Below are 22,530 nucleotides of genomic sequence, written 5' to 3' on the forward strand. Positions count from 1 at the left end.
ATGAAGTTGTGCCCACGGGAAAGGGAAGATGAGTAAGAACTATCTGCACTGGGAGACCTCATAATGGGGCCAGAGGCTTGCCATCCTTCAGAGAGGTCAAGTGACACCCACAGACAGCCCCTGCTGTTTTGGGGGAAGAGGCATGGCCTGTACTTTGCAATGAGGTCACAACAGTAGGCAGTGTCTTTGAAGCATAGAATTAAAATAGGGGAAAGACAAGGGCATTTGTGAGAGGTATTTAGCTCAAAATGAAGTAATGTACAATATTAGCACTACCTTAAACTGGATTCCTGGAAAATAGAGCTTCAAGCAGTCGGAAACAGCACTGTGTTGATCTACTTCCTTGCAGAGCCAAACCTTGACTGTATAACCATCACCAAACCTGAGAGTTGAATTTAAAAAATAAGGTTACTATTATATAGATCTAAGATAGATAAACTCTAAGTCCATTTTCACAGGAAAGCAGCAAAAGTAACTATTCCAAATTGTTGGAAGATTGTGTGTTCTCAAAAACAGAATATTCAAGAAATAATAATAATTCAGTTATGTAGTTTGCTGTGATTCATTGACACAGACACTGATCTATCTGTTTGAAAAATTAGCAAATCTTAGAATCAATACCTGGTTCAGTACAAAAGGGACGGTGAAAACACAAGCTGTGAAGACAAAGTGCTAAGTTAAGAAGCCAGAGCTGAGTTGGAGATGAACCCTGAGACCATCCCAGTCTCAAAGACTGCACTGATGCCCAAGTGGCTGGAAGAATGGGAGGTAACAGGGACTGATCATGGGGTCAAGACAGACATTTGCTTATCATGAAAAACAATTCCCTCAACTGTTCGTCAACCCCGAGGGCCCAGCAACTACAGGGGGCCAAGGCCCTGACGTCACAGAGCTGTGAATGGAGGTCTGCTGGGGTCTGAACAACCACACCCGAGGTGACGTTCATCCCACACACAACCTCAAATAGTGACCCCAAGAATGTAGGGGGTTCCCCAAGACGATTTACATTATTCTATTACATAGCCCAGGTGCCCACTATGGTGTCGGACACATAGTCATATCTCAATGAAGATCTGCTGAGTGAAAGCAAATACACAAATATATCATGATATAGTGATTTTTTGTTGGTTTTGTTTACTGATATATTTACCCCAAGTACCTAGAACTAATAAACAGTAGTCAAATGAATGAATGAAAACATAGTACGCCCAGAGCCTTACAAGCACGATCATTGGTGGGGAAAAACGTGCTACTTTTAAGTCAATTTTCCATGACTGAGACTGACCAACACATTTATGGGCAAATCATTTTTCAGCTAAGTCTACCTGGTGAAGAAGAGGACACAGATAATGTGACTTTGCTTCAGGGACATGGAACAGCCTCGCAAACCCCCAGAGATCCTCGTCCCAGTTCTGCTTTCCCACCTCCTGCCCTGATCGCAGATTTCCTCTGAGATCTGTGTGTGACTCCAACTGCCCTCAGCTATTCTGAGTTCATGGTTTCCAGTCCACTCAGGGATGAGAGGTCACTGAGGACATGGACAAAACATGAGGGAGAGCAGCCAGGGAGGTGGCCCACCCCTCTGGCTCTCCTGAGCTTGTTCCCAGGACTCTCTGAGGCTGACCCTACCCAGTTAGTACAGGAAATATGTGTGTTCCAGCCTCCTCTCGCTTAGGGGTACATGTCCGACGTGGAACTCTGTGTCCCTGAGAGCCTCCCACATAGGTGTGTATTTCAGGCTTCCATGGAGGAAGAGCTGAGGCCCAGATCCTTGAACGGCTCCCAGGGTGAGGTGCTTTCTCAGAAGCTGCCGCCCTTCAGCGAGCTCTCTGCTATCCTGGTGGAAGGAGAGGTGCTCCTAGTCACGTGGTTATGGCCAGCCTGAGGGTGAAGGTCAAAGCGTCTGGAAGCCTGCGTGTGAATCCAGTCCCTCCATCCATGCACCAGACCTTTGACCCCATGGAGTCAATCAGTCTCACTTCCATTCTCTCATCTAGAAAATAGGCTCATAAAACGAGGTCCCTGACAAGGGGGTCAGAGGCCTGAGCACATGAACCCCTGAGGAAGCAAGTGAATAAACATCCAGTGAAAGTGAGGTTCCACATGGGACAGGCCCAGAATGAAGGGTGTCCTTGGTGTGAAGATGCTCACAATTTATCTGGGGAACTTAGACAAAGCAAATGAAAAATCAGAACACGGGTGTACCTAGAGATGACCATACGAAGTTAAGTCAGACAGAGGCAGACAAATATCGTATGGTATCACTTCTATGTGGAATCTAAAATATGACACAAATGTACTTATCTATGAAACAGATTCATAGACATAGAGAACAGACTTGTCGTTGCCAAGGGGGAGAGGCAGAGGGATGAATTAGAAGCTTGGGATTAACATGTACACACTACTCTATATAAAACAGATAACCAACAAGGTCTTACTGTATAGCATAGGGAACTATATTCACTATCTTATCCAACAATGGAAAAGAATATGAAAAAGAATGTATATAATGTGCATAACTGAGTCACTTTTCTACACAGCAGAAATTAACACAATATTATAAATCAACTATTACCTCAAAAAGTAAATTAAAGAATCAGAACACGAATCTGCAGCACTTATTACACAGAAATACAAGGGTGAGAGGTGACACCGACTAAGCAGAAATGACTTCATTGCTTCACACACATTAGGATCCCCTTCACATCAGCAGAAATGGCAGCCCTCCAAGGGTATTCTCCTAGAATGTTTTTTAATGCACGCTAAATTCCAATAATGGTCTAGTATTCTCACCATAATCGTGTATACATATTAATGCTTAAAATTCTTTCAAAATGAAGTTATATTTGCACTAAGCCATTTCAGCTTTACTCTAGAGAATTACACAGTTCCTTAAAAAAAAAAAAAAAAACACCGTAGAGAAAATGCTTCTGAAATAGGTTACAAACTCCTCAGGATATCTCTAGAATACTTGATAAGACATGCAGACAGAAAATTATACAATCACAGCATCTTCAATAATTGAGAGAATCTTTGCAGGTTATCAAATTATGATGTGAGTATCTAATTTACATTATTCTTACTTTCTCAGTTCAGTTCACTTCAGTCGCTCAGTTGTGTCCAACTCTTTGTGACCCCATGAACCACAGCACGCCAGGCCTCCCTGTCCATCACCAACTCTCTGAATCCATCCAAACCCACGTCCATTGAGTCAATGATGCCATCCAGCCATCTCATCCTCTGTCATCCACTTCTCCTCCCGCCCTCAATCTTTCCCAGCATCAGGGTCTTTTCAAATGAGTCAGTTCTTCACATCAGGTGGCCAAAGTATTGGAGTTTAAGCTTCAGCATCAGTCCTTCCAATGAATATTCAGGACTGGTCTCCTTCAGGATGGACTGGTTGGATCTCCTTGCAGTCCAAGGGACTCTCAAGAGTCTTCTCCAACACCACAGATCAAAAGCATCAATTCTTCAGCACTCAGCTTTCTTTTTTTAAATTAATTTATTTTCTATTTTTTAACTTTACAATGTTGTATTTGTTTTGCCATACATTGACATGAATCCACCATGGGTGTACATGTTTTCCCCTTCCAGAACCCCCCTTCCACCTCCCTCCCCATCCCATCCCTCTGGGTCATAGTCGAACTCTCACATTCATACATGACCACTGGAAAAACCATAGCCTTGACTACATGGACCTTGTTGCCAAAGTAACGTCTCTGCTTTTTAATACGCTATCTAGGTTGGTCATAACTTTCCTTACAAGGAGTAAGCGTCTTTTAATTTCATGGCTGCAATCACCATCTGCGGTGATTTTGGAGCCCACAAAAATAAAGTCAGCCACTGTTTCCACTGTTTCCCCATCCATCTGCCATGAAGTGATGGGACTGGATGCCATGATTTTAGTTTTCTCAATGTTGAGCTTTAAGCCAACTTTTTCAATCTCCACTTTCACTTTCATCAAGAGGCTCTTTAGTCTTCTTCACTTTCTGCCATAAGGGTGGTGTCATCTGCATATCTGAGGTTATTGATATTTCTACCGGCAATCTTGATTCCAGCCTGTGTTTCTTCCAGCCCAGCGTTTCTCATGATGTACTCTGCATATAAGTTAAATAAGCAGGGTGACAATATACAGCCTTGACGTACTCCTTTTCCTATTTGGAACCAGTCTTGTTCCATGTCCAGTTCTAACTGTTGCTTCCTGACCTGCATACAGGTTTCTCAAGAGGCAGGTCAGGTGGTCTGGTATGCCCATCTCTTTCAGGATTTTCCACAGTTTATTGTGATCCATACAGTCAAAGGCTTTGGCATAGTCAATAAAGCAGAAATAGATGTTTTTCTGGTACTCTCTTGCTTTTTCAATGATCCGCCGGATGTTGGCAATTTGATCTCTGGTGCCTCTGCCTTTTCTAAAACCAGCTTGAACATTTGGAAGTTCACAGTTCACATATTGCTGAAGCCTGGCTTGGAGAATTTTAAGCATTACTTTACTAGCGTGTGAGATGAGTGCAATTGTGTGGTAGTTTGAGCATTCTTTGGCATTACCTTTCTTTGGGATTGGAATGAAAACTGGCCTTTTCTGGTCCTGTGGCCACTGCTCAGTTTTCCAGATTTGCTGGCATATCGAGTGCAGCACTTTCACAGCATCATCTTTCAGGATTTGAAATAGCTCAACTGGAATTCCATCACCTCCACTAGCTTTGTTTGTAGTGATGCTTTCTAAGGCCCCTTGACTTCACATTCCAGGATGTCTGGCTCTAGATGAGTGATCACACCATCGTGATTGTCTGAATCGTGAACATCTTTTTTGTACAATTCTTCTGTGTATTCTTGCCACCTCTTCTTAATATCTTCTGCTTCTGTTAGGTCCATACCATTTCTGTCCTTTATTGAGCCCATCTTTGCATGAAATGTTCCCTTGGTATCTCTAATTCGCTTGAAACAATCTCTACTCTTTCCCATTCTATTGTTTTCCTCTGTTTCTTTGCATTGATCTCTGAGGAAGGCTTTCTTATCTCTCCTTGCTATTCTTTGGAACTCTGCATTCAAATGGGTATATTGTTCCTTTTCTCCTTTGCTTTTCACTTCCTGTCTTTTCACAGCTATTTGTAAGGCCTCCTTAGACAGCCATTTTGCTTTTTTGCATTTCTTTTTCTTGGGGATGGTCTTGATTCCTGTCTCCTGTACAATGTCACAAACCTCCATCCATAGTTCATCAGGTATTCTGTTTATCAGAGCTAGTCCTTTAAATGTATTTCTCACTTCTACTGTGTAGTCATAAGGGATTTGATTTAGGTCACACCTGAATGGTCTAGTGGTTTTTTCCACTTTCTTCAATTTCAGTCTGAATTTGGCAATAAGGAGTTCATGACCTGATCCACAGTCAACTCCCGGTCTTGTTTTTGCTGACTGTATAGAGCTTCTCCATCTTTGGCTACAAAGAATATAATCAATCTGATTTTGGTGTTGACCTTCTGGTGATGTCCATGTGTAGAGTCTTCTCTTGTGTTGTTGGAAGAGGGTGTTCGCTATGACCAGTGTGTTCTCTTGGCAGAACTCTATTAGCCTTTGCCCTGCTTCACTCTGTACTCCAAGGCCATATTTGCCTGTTATTCCAGGTGTTTCTTGACTTCCTACTTTTGCATTCCAGTCCCCTATAATGAAAAGGACATATTTTTTGGGTGTTAGTTCTAGAAGGTCTTGTAGGTCTTCATAGAACCATTCAACTTCAACTTCTTCAGTGTTACTGGCCGAGACATCTACTTGAATTACCGTGATATTGAATGGTTTGCCTTGGAAACGAACAGAGATCATTCTGTCATTTTTGAGATTGCATCCAAGTACTGCATTTCTTACTTTCTCACTTTTGCCTATAACCTACACTTATGCCAATGATCTAAATTCCATGAAGGATTTATTCGATTTGTGCACTTTCCATTCTAAAAGCTTTCAAAATAGCAAAGGAGTCATTTGTGTGTAAACTCACTCATCCCTCTCACATTTGCAGATAACCGATCACATCCACATCATTTGCAAAGCCGGTGATTATGTAAAGTCAAATAAACAGCATTATCTGCCAGTGAAGATGCCTGTAAGAAGCGCTCAATCACTATTGAGACTCAGCATTTAGGTACCACAAATGTTCAGTGTAACATATGCAATAAACAGTAAAACAGGAGAGTAGCAATGGACTAGTGGAATAAGAAATGTACGCATGTATACTGTAAAAGCCAGTGAGGAAATAAGGAGGGAGTGACTGAGTGATGGATGCTGCTGCTGCTAAGTCGCTTCAGTCGTGTCCAACTCTATGCAACCCCATAGACAGCAGCCCACCAGGCTCCCCCGTCCCTGGGATTCTCCAGGCAAGAATACTGGAGTGGGGTGCCATTGCCTTCTCCGGAGTGATGGATACTCGTCAGTTATATTCAGCTTCTGGAGGATCCTCTGCAAATCACTCACACTCATGGCATTCATTTAAAAAAATTTTTTATTTAGTTGCAGCATGCGGGCTTTTGTGAAATATATCACTTGCCACATAAACAAACAAGAATGTCAAAGTTATCCGTGATTCTTGCCCTCCAAATGTGAATTTCTGAGCCATGCAGATGACAAGCGTGCCACTCCACAATTTAAGGATGTCACAGTCATCAGTGATTATAAATCTACCTCCAGGGTGAGCCAGTGAACCCTAAGGGAATTCAAGAAAGAAAAGAATACCTCTGTAAAAATACAGGATGCTTGGGATGCTTGGCCTTAGATAGCTGAGATACATACGAAACGAATGACTTCAATAACCCCAGACTCTTGCATCTTTCCATACATAGAAAAATACTAAATTCCTTAACTTGATATCTAGTTTTAGTTTTCCTTAGTTAATAATAATATTTGATGTTCAGACTGCCTGCCCCCTTTGTTGCAAACTTCTATATAAACTGACCTACCATTCAGGGCTACTTGGGATGCTGTCTCTGAGGCTTGAAGTCCTAAGATTTTCCCACCAAATAAAACATCTCTACTTTCAGTCTGCTTTCAGGTTGTAACTATTTTTTAAGTTGACATTTTGCCCATGGCATATGGGATCTTGGTTCCCCAATCAGGGTTCGAACCTAAGTTCCATGCACTGGAAGGCGATTCTTAAGCACCGAACCACCAGGGAAGTCTCCCATAGCATTCCTAATAGTAATGCTTTCACATCAAGCCTTCTGAGAAATCTGTATGCAGGTCAAGAAGCAAGAGTTAGAACTGGACATGGAACAATGGACTGTTTCCAAATTGGGAAAGGAGTACATCAAGGCTGTATATTGTCACCCTGCTTACTTAACTTATATGCAGAGTATATCATGTGAAATATCGGGCTAGATGAAGCACAAGCTGGAATCAAGATTGCCAGGAAAAATATCAATAACCTCAGATATGCAGATGACACCACTCTTATGGCAGAAAGCGAAGAGGAACTAAAGATCTTCTTGATGAAAGTGAAAGAGGAGAGTGAAAAAGCTGACTTAAAACTCAACATTCAGAAAACTAAGATCATGGCATCTGGTCCCATCATTTCATGGCAAACAGATGGGGAAACAATGGAAAGAGAGAGACATTATTTTTGTGGGCTCCAAAATCACTGCAAATGGTGACTGTAGCCATGAAATTAAAAGACACTTGTTCCTTGGGAAAAAAGCTATGACCAACCTAGACAGTATATTAAGAAGCAGAGACATTACTTTGCCAACAGAGCTCCATCTAGTCAAAGCTATGGTTTTTCTAGTAGTCACATTTGGATGTCAGAGTTGGACCATAAAGAAAGCTGAGTGCCAAAGAATTGATGCTTTTGAACTGTGGTGTTGGAAAAGACTCTTGAGAGTCCCTTGGACTGCAAGGAGATCCAACCAGTCCATCCTAAAGGAGATCAGTCCTGAATATTCATTGGAAGGACTCATGCTGAAGCTGAAACTCCAATACTTTGGCAACCTGATGCAAAGAACTGACTCATTTGAAAAGACCCTGATGCTGGGAAAGATTGAAGGCGGGAGGAGAAAGGGACGACAGAGGATGAGATGGTTGGATGGCATCACCGACTCGATGGACATGAGTTTGAGCAAGCTCTGGGAGTTGGTGATGAACAGAGAAGCCTGGAGTGCTGCAGTCCATGGGGCCACAAAGAGTCGGACACGACTGAGTGACTGAACTGAACTGAATGAGAATGTAACACGTAATAGGGAACTCTACTCAGTGCTTTGTGGTGACCTAAATGGGAAGGAAATCCAAAGCAGAGGGGATGTATACATACGTAGAGCTGATTCACTTTGCTGTACAGTAGAAACTAACACAACATTGAAAACAGCTGTGTGCATGCGTGCATGCTGACTCTTTGTGACCCCATGGACTGTAGCCCACCAATCTCCTCTGTCTGTGGGATTTCCAGGGCAAGAATACTGGAGTGGGTTGCCATGCCCTCCTCCAGGGAAGCTTCCCTACCCAGAGATCGAAGACATGTCTCCTGCACTGGCGGATAGATTCTCTACTGCTGACCAACCTAGGAAGCCCTAAAAAGCAACTATACTGCAATAAAAATTAACTTAAAAAATAAGCCTGGTCATCAAAGAGAATGGCATTTTTGTGGTTATAATGTCTGTCCATCCTGGGTAATGTCAGCACAAGAAGGGAAGGGTCTTTAGGAAATGTAGAAGTTTCTAGCAGCTGGATGGATGTCCTGTCACATCAGACTTCATAACAAGACAAATTCTGGAGATCTGCCTGCAGGGAGTCTCAGCTGCCAAGCTGTGCTCACCCCAGGGTCCCCTGCAGAGGCAGATGGGACTACAGTAATCATTCTCGTCCTGACTTCTCCCTCTGAGCCTCTCTACGTAATTAAGCAAACTGGAAAGCAGCCAGGGCAATTTACTATCTGACATGATGAGTGCTGCCTGGAGTGATGGCCATAGAACTTATGCATGAGACCCCAGGAGGGAAACAGCATCATGAAAATGGGGACCCTCAGAGCCTGCACCCTGCTCAGCTGCCCTCTGGACAAAGATCACAGCTTCATAAAGCCCTTCCTGGCAGCAGAAGTGCTCTGTTCCAGGCCCACAAGCAAATGCAGTTGATGTTATTTGGCTGGAGTTTGAAACTCCTGGGGTGTAAGGGGGATGGTCCTCTTAGAAGATGTGATTAAAGCTCTTCTGAATTTCATTTTAGAGAGTTCCCAAATTATCTCTGTGGATTCCAGTCAGATCCTATGTAATACAGCCTTTAAAACAATAATGGAATAATGAGAAAAATGAATGATTTCCTTAGCAGAGAGGAATTAAGAGGCAGACTCCCTCCTCTTGTTGAGAAAATGCTTCAAGAAGCCAGATTCAGGGTGAAAGTCTCCAGGGCCTGAATGTGGCTGAAATATTCCTGCTGGACACCAGGGTAGACACGTGCTGCCTGACAGAGGAGTGTGGAGAGTGAGAAACAGAGGGTGCAGGACGGGGCCGGGCAGACGGGAAGCTTTCTGTTGCCCTGTGCCCACCTTGTCCTCAGCTCCATGTTCAGCAACATCAAGGAAGTGACTAAGTTCGCAGTACACTGGAGCCTGATGTGTTTGGGGGCGAATGATGAGAGGGTACACGGCTGAGCTGACCTGGTCCCAAGGGTGGCAGCAAGCTCTCAGGGGACCCTGAAGATGCACAGACACAGCTGGGTGTGTGACAATATGATGATGTACCAAGGACTCACAAGGGCCCAGGGACAGACAGGCACTCAGGATCCTCACTGCCATGAAACCAGGCAGATAGTCCCAAGGTTCTCATGGTTAGGGAAGGCTGTAGTGATGTATGGGTTGTGAAAATAAGTGATCAAGACTGTAAATATTTTCCAAGTTCTACTCTGGATTCCTCCAAACATGAATTAAAAACTAGGTGATTTTGGAGACTTTCCTGGTGACACAGTGGATAAGAGTCTTCCTGCCAGTGCTGGGCACATGGGTCTGATCCCTGGTCTGGGAAAATTCCACATGCCTCAGATGAAATAAGCCTGTGCACACAACTAGTGAGCCTGCACTCCAGAGCCCACACACTGCAACTACTGAGCCCATGTGCTGCAACTACTGTAGCCCATGTGCCTAAAGCCCATGTTCTGCAACAAGAGAGGCCGCCGTAATGAGAAGCCCATGCTCTGCTACAAAGAGTAGCACCCACTCACTGCAACTGGAGAAAGCCCACACAAAACAATGAAGACCCCATGCAGTCATAAATAAATAAGTAAATAAACCCAGGTGATTTTTAACAAAGAAAATACTAACTGGAGTAACAAATTCTTCTAAAAAACAGAAGAGGAAGAACAACTGGTTTTATGAGGCCAATATTACCATGATACCAAACTAGATAAAAGCATCAGAAGAGAAAAATAAAAAGAAACTACATATGAATATATGTTACCAACATGGGCACAAAAATGCTCAACAAAATACTACCAAGTTGAATATGACAACATAAAAAAACAAGTATATTCCGTGACCAAGTGGGATTTACCCTAGGGATGTAAGGTTTGTTGAACATTTGAAAAGCAGCTAATATAATACACAATATGATCATTTCAGTAGATGCAGAGAAAACACCTGGCAAAATCCAGCACATTTTTATGATAAAAAGCACTCAACAACATAAGAAAAAAAGGGAAATTTCTACCTAGGGTAGAAATTTGTAAGAAAAAGAAACAAAAGGCATCCCTATTGAAAAGGAAAAAGTAAAATTATATTTATAAAAGGCATGAACATGTATATAGAAATGCCTAAAGAATCCATAAATGAGTCCAGCAAGGTTACAAGATACAAGATCAAGAAATAGTCTTGCCCAGAAATGAATTGTATTTCTACACACTTGTAATGAACAACCAGAAAATGAACATTTTTAAAAAAAATTCCACTTACAATATCATCAAAATGAAACACTTAAGATTAAATGTAACAAAAGAAGTGCAAAATTCATATTTTATATTACAACTAGAAAATATTGTTAAAAGAAATTAAAGAACATTTAAATTAGCACAAAAGTACATCTTGTTCATGACTCAGAAGACTTAACACTATTAAGATGGCAACACTCTTTAAACTGATCTAAAGAGTCAACACGATCTCTATTAGATTTCTTGTTCAATTCTCTCCAGAAATCAGAAACTGATTCTAAAACTCATATTGAATTGCAGTGGACCTAGGCTAGCTAAAACAATCTTAAAAAGAGGAAGAAAGCTGAAGGACTAATACTAATTTCAAAACGTACTCAAAAGCAACAGTAATCAAGACAGTTTGGTATTAGCAACAGGATAGATATATGGACCAATGAACAGTATTGGGTCCAGAAATAAGCCTGTGGGCCTATGGTCACCCAATTTATGACAAGGTGGTCAGAACCATTCAATGAGAAGAATAATCTTTTCATCAAACTGGTCTGGATACATAGCAATACCAACAGTTAACACATATAGTTTATGCAAAATGGATCAAATATCTAAAAGTAGGTGTGTAAAAATACAAAACTCTTAGAATCATACATAGTGGTAAATCTTCACTCTCTCTGATTTCACAATAGATTCTCAGATATGACCAAAAAAACCATGAAAACCATCTGTATGTCTTCTTTGGAGAAATGTCTGTTTAGTTCTTTGGCCCATTTTTTGATTGGGTCATTTATTTTTCGGGAATTCAGCTGCAGAAGTTGCTTGTATATTTTTGAGATTAATTGTTTGTCTGTTGCTTCATTTGCTATTATTTTCTCCCATTCTGAAGGCTGTCTTTTCACCTTGTTTATAGTTTCCTTTGTTGTGCAAAAGCTTTTAATTTTAATTAGGTCCCATTTGTTTATTTTTGCTTTTATTTCCAATATTCTGGGAGGTGGGTCATGGAGGATCCTGCTGTGATTTATGTCGGAGAGTGTTTTGCCTATGTTTTCCTCTAGGAGTTTTATTGTTTCTGGTCTTACGTTTAGATCTTTAATCCATTTTGAGTTTATTTTTGTGTACGGTGTTAGGAAGTGTTCTAGTTTCATTCTTTTACAAGTGGTTGACCAGTTTTCCCAGCACCACTTGTTAAAGAGGTTGTCTTTTCTCCATTGTATATTCTTGCCTCCTTTGTCGAAGATAAGGTGTCCATATGTGCGTGGGTTTATCTCTGGGCTTTCTATTTTGTTCCATTGATCTATATTTCTATCTTTGTGCCAGTACCATACTGTCTTGATGACTGTGGCTTTGTAGTAGAGTCTGAAGTCAGGCAGGTTGATTCCTCCAGTTCCATTCTTCTTCCTCAAGATTGCTTTGGCTATTCGAGGTTTCTTATATTTCCATACAAATTGTGAGATGATTTGTTCTAGTTCTGTGAAAAATACCATTGGTAGCTTGATAGGGATTGCATTGAATCTGTAGATTGCTTTGGGTAGAATACTCATTTTCACTATATTAATTCTTCCAATCCATGAACACGGTATATCACTCATTATTAGAGAAATGCAAATCAAAACCACAATGAGGTATCATTTCACACCAGTCAGAATGGCTGCTATCCAAAAGTCTACAAGCAATAAATGCTGGAGAGGGTGTGGAGAAAAGGGAACCCTCTTACACTGTTGGTGGGAATGCAAACTAGTACAGCCACTATGGAGAACAGTGTGGAGATTCCTTAAAAAACTGGGAATAGAACTGCCATATGACCCAGCAATCCCACTGCTGGGCATATACACCGAGGAAACCAGAATTGAAAGAGACGCGTGTACCCCAATGTTCATCGCAGCACTGTTTACAATAGCCAGGACATGGAAGCAACCTAGATGTCCATCAGCAGATGAATGGATAAGGAAGCTGTGGTACATATACACAATGGAATATTACTCAGCCATTAAAAAAAATACATTTGAACCGGTTCTACTGAGATGGATGAAACTGGAGCCCATTATACAGAGTGAAGTAAGCCAGAAAGAAAAACAACAATACAGTATACTAATGCATATATATGGAATCTGAAAGATGGTAACGATAACCCTATATGCGGGACAGAATGAGAGACACAGATGCATGGAACAATTTTATGGACTCTGAGGGAGAAGGTGAGGGTGGGACGTTCTGGGAGAATGGCATTGAGACATGTGTATTGTCATATGTGAAACAGAGCACCATTCCATGTTCGATGCATGTGACAAGGGCTCGGGGCCGGGGCAGTGGGATGATCCAGAGGGATGGGAGGGGGAGGGAGGTGGGTGGGGGGTTCGGGAAGGGGAACACATGTAAACCCATGGCTGATTCTTGTCAATGTATGGCAAAAACTATTACAATATTGTAAAGTAATTAGCCCCCAAGTAAAATAAATAAATTTATAAAAAAAAAAAAAAAAAAAAACAAACCATGAAAACCAAAAGAAAAAATTGGTAAGTTGGGCTTTATCAAAATTAAAGACATCTGTGCTTCTAAAGGTGTTATCAAGAAAATGAAATAGCAAACCAACAAACTGAGAGAGTAGCACTGATATATATATACACTACTATGTGTAAAATAGCTAGTTAGTAGAAAGCTGCTACATGGCACAGGAAGCTCAGTTCAGTGCTCTCTGATGACCTAGAAGGGTGGGAGGATGTGGAAGGGAGCCCCAAGTGGGAGGGGATGTATATACCTATAGCTGATTCACACTGTTGTACAACAGAAACTAATATAACATTGTAAAGCAATTATACTCCAATTAAAAACTAAATTCAAAAATGAGACAATATTTGCAAATCACCTATCTGAAAAGGGACTTGTACCTAGAATGCACAACTCTTTCAATAATAAAAAGACAACCTGATACTGTTTAAATGGGCAAAAGATATGAATAGACATTTATCCACAGCAGACAGGCAAGTGGGCAACAAGCACATGGACAAATCAAAACCACATCAAGATACTACTCTACACTGGGATGGCTAGAATAAAAATTCAGATAATAAAAAGTAATGGCCAGGATGTAGAGCAATTAGAAACGTCATTCAGGGCTGATAGGAATGTAAAATGGTACAGCCAGTTTGGAAAACAAACTGAAAGCTCCTTTAATGTTTAAGCACAGAGTTACGATATGACCTGCTTCCCTGCTGGCTCAGCTGGTAAAGAATCCGCCTGCACTTTATCCCAGGAATGCAAGGTTTCTTTAACATCCGCAAATCAATCAATGTCATACACCACATTAACAAATTGAAAGATAAAAACCACATGATTATCTCAATAGATGCAGAAAAAGCCTTTGACAAAATTCAACATGCATTTATGATAAAAACCCTCCAGAAAGCAGGAATAGAAGGAACAGACCTCAACATAATAAAAGCTATATATGACAAACCCACAGCAAACATTCTCGTCAATGGTGAAAAATTGAAAGCATTTCCCCTAAAGTCAGGAACAAGGCAAGGGTGCCCACTTTCACTACTACTATTCAACATAGTTTTGGAAGTTTTGGCCACAGCAATCAGAGCGGAAAAAGAAATAAAAGGAATACAGATAGGAAAAGAAGAAGTAAAATTCTCACTGTTTGCAGATGACATGATCCTCTACATAGAAAACCCTAAAGATTGTACCAGAAAATTACTAGAGCTAATCAATGAATATAGTAAAGTTGCAGGATATAAAATTAACACACAGAAATCCCTTGCATTCCTATACACCAATAATGAGAAAACAGAAAGAGAAATTAAGGAAACAATACACTTCACCATTGCAACGAAAAGAATAAAGTACTTAGGAATATATCTACCTAAATAAACAAAGACTTATATATAGAAAACTATAAAACACTGATGAAAGAAATCAAAGAGGACACAAACAGATGGAGAAATATACCGTGTTCATGGATTGGAAGAATTAATATAGTGAAAATGAGTATACTACCCAAAGCAATCTATAGATTCAATGCAATCCCTATCAAGCTACCAATGGTATTTTTCACAGAACTAGAACAAATCATTTCACAATTTGTATGGAAATATAAGAAACCTCAAATAGCCAAAGCAATCTTGAGAAAGAAGAATGGAACTGGAGGAATCAATCTGCCTGACTTCAGGCTCTACTACAAAGCCACAGTCATCAAGACAGTATGGTACTGGCACAAAGATAGAAATATAGATCAGTGGAACAAAATAGAAAGCCCAGAGATAAATCCACATACCTATGGACACCTTATCTTCGACAAAGGAGGCAAGAATATACAATGGAGAAAAGACAATCTCTTTAACAAGTGGTGCTGGGAAAACTGGTCAACCACTTGTAAAAGAATGAAACTAGAACACTTTCTAACACCATACACAAAAAGAAACTCAAAATGGACTAAAGATCTAAACGTAAGACCAGAAACTATAAAACTCCTAGAGGAAAACATAGGCAAAACACTCTCTGACATAAACCACAGCAGGATCCTCCATGACCCACCTCCCAGAATATTGGAAATAAAAGTAAAAATAAACAAATGGGACCTAATTAAAATTAAAAGCTTTTGCACAACAAAGGAAACTATAAGCAAGGTGAAAAGACAGCCTTCAGAATGGGAGAAAATAATAGCAAACGAAGCAACAGACAATTAATCGCAAAAATATACAAGCAACTCCTGCAGCTGAATTCCAGAAAAATAGACGACCCAATCAAAAAATGGGCCAAAGAACTAAACAGACATGTCTCCAAAGAAGACATACAGATGGCTAACAAACACATGAAAAGATGCTCAACATCACTCATTATTAGAGAAATGCAAATCAAAACCACAATGAGGTACCATTTCACACCAGTCAGAATGGCTGCTATCCAAAAGTCTACAAGCAATAAATGCTGGAGAGGGTTTGGAGAAAAGGGAACCCTCTTACACTGTTGGTGGGAATGCAAACTAGTACAGCCACTATGGAGAACAGTGTGGAGATTCCTTAAAAAACTGGGAATAGAACTGCCAAATGACCCAGCAATCCCACTGCTGGGCATACACACTGAGGAAACCAGAATTGAAAGAGACGCGTGTACCTCAATGTTCATCACAGCACTGTTTACAATAGCCAGGACATGGAAGCAACCTAGATGTCCATCAGCAGACGAATGGATAAGGCAGCTGTGTTACATATACACAATGAAATATTACTCAGCCATTAAAAAGAATACATTTGAATCAGTTCTATTGAGATGGATCGGAGAAGGCAATGGCACCCCACTCCAGTACTCTTGCCTGGAAAATCCCATGGGTGGAGGAGCCTGGTAGGCTGCAGACCCATGTGGTCGCTAGGAGTCAGACATGACTGAGCGACTTCACTTTCACTTTTCCCTTTCATGCACTGGAGAAGGAAATGGCAACCCACTCCAGTGTTCTTGCCTGGAGAATCCCAGGGACGGCGGAGCCTGGTGGGCTGCCATCTATGGGGTCGCACAGAGTCGGACACAACTGAAGCGACTTAGCAGTAGCAGCAGCAATTGAGATGGATGAAACTGGAGCCTATTATATAGAGTGAAGTAAGCCAGAAAGAAAAACACCAATACAGTATACTAATGCATATATATGGAATTTGAAAGATGGTAACGATAACCCTATATGCGAGACAGAATAAGAGACACAGATGCATAGAACAGTCTTGTGGACTCTGAGGGAGAAGGTGAGGGTGGGACGTTCTGAGAGAATAGCATTAAAACATGTATATTATCATATGTGAAACAGAACACCATTCCATGTTCGATGCATGAGACAAACGCTCAGGGCTAGTGCAATGGGATGGTATGGGGAGGGAAGTGGGAGGGGGTTTCAGGATGGGGAACACATGTAAACCCATGGCTGATTCATGTCAATGTATGGCAAAAACCACTACAATATTGTAAAATAATTAGCCCCCAACTAAAATAAATAAATTTATTTAAAAAAAAGAAAAAAGAAATGAATCCACCTGCAATGCAGGAGACCTGGGTTCGACCCCTAGGTTAGGAAGATCCATCCCCTGGAGAAGGGAACAGAAACCCACTCCAGCATTCTGGCCTGGAGAATTCCATGGACTGTATAGTTCAAGGGGTCACAAAGAGTCAGACACGATTGAGTGACTTTCACTTTCACTTTACTATATGACCTAGCAGTTTTCCTCAAAGGTATATACCCAAAGAAATAAAATATATGTCCCTATGAAAACTCCTAGCTAATTGTTTGTAGCAACAGAATGTATAACAGCCAAAAGGTGGACATAACCCAAATGCCCACTGACAATGACCAAACAGAAGTGTTGTATGTTATTTGGCTATAAAAAGAAATGAAGTACTGATAACTTGAATGAACCTTAAAATATTATGCTGTAATGAGTGAAAGCTGCTGGTCAGAGAAGATCACATATTATGTAATTCCATTTATAGGTCAATAAGAGACAACTTTATAGAGACAGAAAACAGATCAGTGGAGGTTAGAATTAGAATGAAAAGAAAATTGATAGCTAAAGGGACAAGGTTTCTTTTTGAGATGATGAAAATGCTCTAAAATTGGCTGCAGAGAAGGTTGCATATAATTGTGAATATGCTAAAAAGCACTGAATGACACACTTTAAGTGAGAGAGTTGTATGACATGTAAAGTACATTTCAATTAATCTGTTAAAAGACAAAGAAAGGATGGCCACTGTTTAAAAAAATCAATGACAAGTGGTTGGGACTGTAATAGATTGTAAAAGTGTTAGTCACTCGGTTGTGTCTGACTCTTTGTGACCCCATGGACTGTAGCCCACCAAGTCCCTCTGTCCATGGAATTCTCCAGGCAAGAATGCTGGAGCAGGCTGCCATTCCCTTCTCCAGGGGATCTTTCCAACTCAGGGATCAAATCTGAGTCTCCTGCATTGCAGGTAGTTTCTTTACCATCTGAGCCAGCAGGGAAACATGGCTCCAATATGACACCCTTTGCCATATCACCCTGTTGTGTTCTTGCCTTAAGAGGTGAGACTGTTCTCCTACTCTTTTTCTTAACTGCCATGTGACATGGTTTGGCAGGTGCGATGTGACCTCAGGCTTGAATCGTACTTGTGCTCTCTAGACATTTTCCTGTCTGGAAAATGCTCAGACACTGATTCTGGAAGGAGGATGAATTACAGATGGGACAGAGCCAGCCCCCTTGAACCATCCGGACCAGCCCATCTGCAGCTGCTGGAGGATGAATGAAAATTCTATCAGCCACTGCATCTCATAAACTTCACTTTGCTGCTGTTTATAACAATAGCTAACTCATGCAAAAGTTTTTTTAATGCTTTTGATAAAAGAGAGCCCAAAATCAAATTTGTAAAATGCTTCTCAACTATGAAAGCTTTGAAGCGTTGTGGCTTCATGCATTTTCTTTGAATGCACACATGTACACTCAGACATACACTTAGGTATACACATACAAACATACATACACAGACACACATGTACACTCACACACACAGAAACACATACACACACATACACACAGAGATACATATACACACACACCTAAATTTTAGGCTAATTGAACCCAGAGTAAATAAACTTCCCAAATTTTAATCCTGAATTATTTGAAACCTGAAATATTGTTCCGACCTAGTTTGCAGTTTACCACACTGAGCTGACCTCCTCACTGTGCTGTGCTTCGTCGCTCAGTCGTGTCCGACTCTCTGTGACCCCACAACGATAGCCCGCCAGGCTCCTCTGTTCATGGGATTCTCCAGGCAAGAATACTGGAGAGGGTTGCCATGCCCTCCTCCAAAGGATCTTCCAAACCCAGGGATCAAACCCAGGTCTCCCGCATTGCAGGCAAATTCTTTACCATCTGAGCCAGCAGGGAAGCAACGTCCTGGGCTAAGAGAAATCCATTTCTTTGGCTAGTATGGGTTTCCCTGTGCTTATTAAGCTGCATTTACAATCAGAATTCACCATCCTGCAATGCCCGGTGAGCTTTGGAGTGGCACATTTTTGCTGTCTATGTGCACATTAGTTCTTGGCAGGTCAGGCTATGTTAGTACTGAGTCTGGCTACCCTGCAGGGAAGTGACAGAAAAACACTGCCAAGACTGAGCAGCAATTAGGCCCAAATCACGCACCTGATGGTTCCTGTTAATGGAGACACTGAGTAAGACAGAGCCTGTTTCTAAAAGCAGCCAATGAAGGATGAACAATGCAGAAGGTTCTAGGAGAAAGCAGGCTTCATCTCATCCCGAGATCAGTGGGATCTGAATAGAAATCTTTATCAAAGGGGTTGATTGTTGTTATTAGTCATTCTTCATTAAGCTGAGCAGAGCCTAAATTCTCCCAAAGTCTCATCTGACTGCTCTTTTAAAGTCCAATCAAAGCAACCTGGAAGAAGATATCATTTAGCAAAGGTCTCCCATGTACTACAGAATTTGCATTCATTCACTCACCTATTTATTTGTTCAACAAGTACCCTGAGCATATGTCATTTACTTTTCCGAATGTCAGAGATACAGTAATAAACAAAAACAAAGGTCTACTGTCAAAGGATTTACATTCTTTCAGGAAGAAGTTGAAAATAGTCAAAAACACTAACGTTGTGTTTTATAGGTCAGAGAGTACTAGTCTGTTAGATTCATAAACGAGTGGCAGAAAACCCAAAGAAGCAGGATATTAGCAAGTCTAAAATCTGAGGTCAGGCAACCACAAAAGGGTAATGCCTTTCTTTACTCATTCTGTCGTATTGCTCTGCTCACAGGTCTCCTTTGTGGAAGCTGCCTCATGGTCCAAGATGGCTGCTTCATCTCTAACCATCACATCTGCATTCACATCAGAAGGAAGGAAGGAAGGAAGAGGCAGAAAAAGTGCACACCCTTCCCTACAAATTCATATCCTTGAAGTTGCTAGTACCTCTTCTATCATCTCTTTCCCCACATGTACAGATAGTGAGATCTGGAAAATGCATTCTTATTTCCAAGTGGCTGTGTTGCTAGCTGACATCCAGGGCCTCTTATGCTTCTATGAATAGGTGTACTAGATACAGGAGATCCCACTAGAGAGTAACTTTTGAGAAAAGAACTGAGGAAATAGACCACAATTTCATCTCAGGGAAAGAGGACGTCTCGTCCTAGCCCTCAGATAGAAATATGATCACTGTATCCAGCTACTTCTTTCCACAGTACCATAAAATATGTATGATTGTCCCCATTAAGAGAAAAAAAACAAGCTTTCAGAAATGTTAAATAACTTTTTCAAAGCCCTAGAGGTGATATTCGAAGTCTGACTGTAACGTCTGCTGTCTCATCCAGCCATACTAGCTTTCAAAGAGTCAGCCCATGTTTCAGAATGAGGGGAGTCTGTTCTCTCCGCAGAGGCAAGAGAAGAAAGTTCTACAGAGGAAGCTCACAGCTGTCATCACAGACAGACGCCCCCAACAGCTCCCAGCAGCAGAGCTCTGTCATGTCGTCAGTTTGGGGTAAGGTGAGTTGGGGAGACAGCCGTACTATGAGGATCTTAGGAGTTGAGAATTGAGTTCTAAAACTGGTTCTTTCAGTTGTAACTCTGTGTTCTGAGCCAACTGCTGAACTTGTTTAGGTCTGAGCTGCTTTATGGTGAAGTGGGTAAATCACAGATACTTAGACTATTAAATGAGATGATGCACAAAAAGCACTTGACAAATGGCCCAAGCTCAATAATGTTTCAGCAAAGGTAAGCACATGGAGGAAAGCCCCGACCCATGATATCCAAATTCACAAAAGTGACACAAATGTGGCATGAAATCAGCTACTCCCTGTCTCTGTCTCCCGAGAGAGTCAACAATCACCATCGGCTTTAGGCTTCTCTCCCTGTCTCCTGCCACAACTAAGAGCATAGGGGCAGAATACAGCATCCTTTCTTCCTTATGAACCCCCGGGCAGTCCCCAGGCTCACAGAGAACACGCTCCTAGCTCCTCCCTCTCAGTCCATCCTGACTTCATGTTTCTCCCCTGACATCACCATCTTCCACCTCCCAGACCCCAAGGCTAGTGACATGACAGCTCTTTCTCTCCTATTGCCTCAGGCCAGCTGGCTGTAAAGCTCTAATATTCTTCTGCCAAGCCTCCCCATCAATGCTTTCTTTCCCACCTGCTCTGTTCCCAGCTGACTCCAGTTCATCTTAATTAACTTCCAGCTAAAGAACAAAAGTCACCTTTTAATTGACCATTTCTGCTTCTGTTTTTTATTGCTTCCCTTTGTTCCCTAATTTTCCACCCCAGAATTTAAACTTTCCTTGGTTTAACCCCAAACACTGTCTCCAAGTGGATGCCCCCATTATTCACCCTGCACCTGTGTGACAATCCAGCTCTTCTCAAATGTGATTTGTGTTACTTATCTCCGGCTCTCCCAGCACCAGAAGAGCTCACACAGTTGATTCACCTCCCATGAATACACCTGGTTTAAATGCCTCATTCTCCAGGAATCCACCCAGGCAATCCATCACCTAAAACACTGGACTGTCTCCTCCTAACCCTTACCATGAGTAGCACTTATGGTATCTTATGTAATTTTTTATTTGGGCTGCACCTTATTCATCTACCCAGCTAAAGACCCTGTGACTAAAGAGACATTCAATAACAGTTGCATCATACAGCATTTTGTTCACCAAATTATCGTACTGTGTTGCATTTACATTTCTTTGTATGTGTGTCCATCTGACACCACACTTACTGACATAAGGAAACAGGCTCAAGTTGGGGTCCTGACACAGGCCCTCAACAAATGTGCATGAATGAAAAGGAATCACGGTATGAGTCTGAATCCAGGAAAAAATCTCCCATCATTTCCATTACACATCTTCACTGTAGGCAAGAAGCAGTCCAATTGTTCTAAGGGAAAATATGAGAAAATGAAAGCATGGTGCTCCCTCTGGTAAAGTGACACTTTGGATGACATGACTCATGAGCTGAATGTCCAAGACTAGGGATAATGCCCAAGAAGTCCAGCAGGAGAGGAGCATGTAGATCAGAAGCCCCTGGAGCAACACTGAGTGTGTTCACGCAACTCAGCGTCTTCAAAGCAAACAGGATAACAAATTACTTGCCTCTGTAAAGGGCACACATGCTGAGGAGAGCTCAGTCCTTTCTCTCAAAAGAACCATTTCTAATAAAGAGAATGAATTCATTGTTTTCAGAAGTGGTGAAATGCTTCTAACCATTTCAAACAAAAGCAAAATGCAGACCAATAGAATTTGGTCCCCCATGATTCAAAAACTCCATGCTATGGCAGAAGTCATTCTATGCGCCCATGTACAAACTGCCTTCTCATTTGTGAAGATGATTTAAACACACAGAATTATCAGATATTTCATTTTTAAATGAGCCAGTTTATTATCAGGTGATATAATCTTAGTCTAGGCTTTTATGTATACGGTAATGTTTTGTAGAAGTAATGAATTGAAGTTGTCATGCTTAAGCATATGGTGTCACATAAGGTGATATATTAATTTGCAGATGCCAAGAAAGTTACAGTTTGAGAACAGAGACATCATTGTACCTTCTCTTGTCTCTTAGCGGAAAATCGATGGAGAAATCCTCCAGATTATTCTTTATATTTTGGGCTTCCATTGCAGCCATGAAATTAAAAGAC

The 22,530-nt window shown here is 41.3% G+C and overlaps 1 protein-coding gene across 1 annotated transcript in view; it reads right to left on the reverse strand.

Annotated features, from left to right (window-relative positions):
• Positions 1–22,530, reverse strand: part of ABCA13 (ATP binding cassette subfamily A member 13) — a 413,377-nt gene that overhangs the window by 2,213 nt on the left and 388,634 nt on the right. The window contains exon 63 of the mRNA XM_081536362.1: positions 277–382. Within this exon, the coding sequence (XP_081392488.1) occupies positions 277–382 (106 nt within the window). The remainder of the gene's footprint in view (positions 1–276; positions 383–22,530) is intronic.

This window comes from Giraffa tippelskirchi, chromosome 10 (assembly GCF_054371585.1).
Source record: "Giraffa tippelskirchi isolate mGirTip1 chromosome 10, T2T-mGirTip1v1.2.pri, whole genome shotgun sequence".
Lineage (NCBI taxonomy): Eukaryota > Metazoa > Chordata > Mammalia > Artiodactyla > Giraffidae > Giraffa > Giraffa tippelskirchi.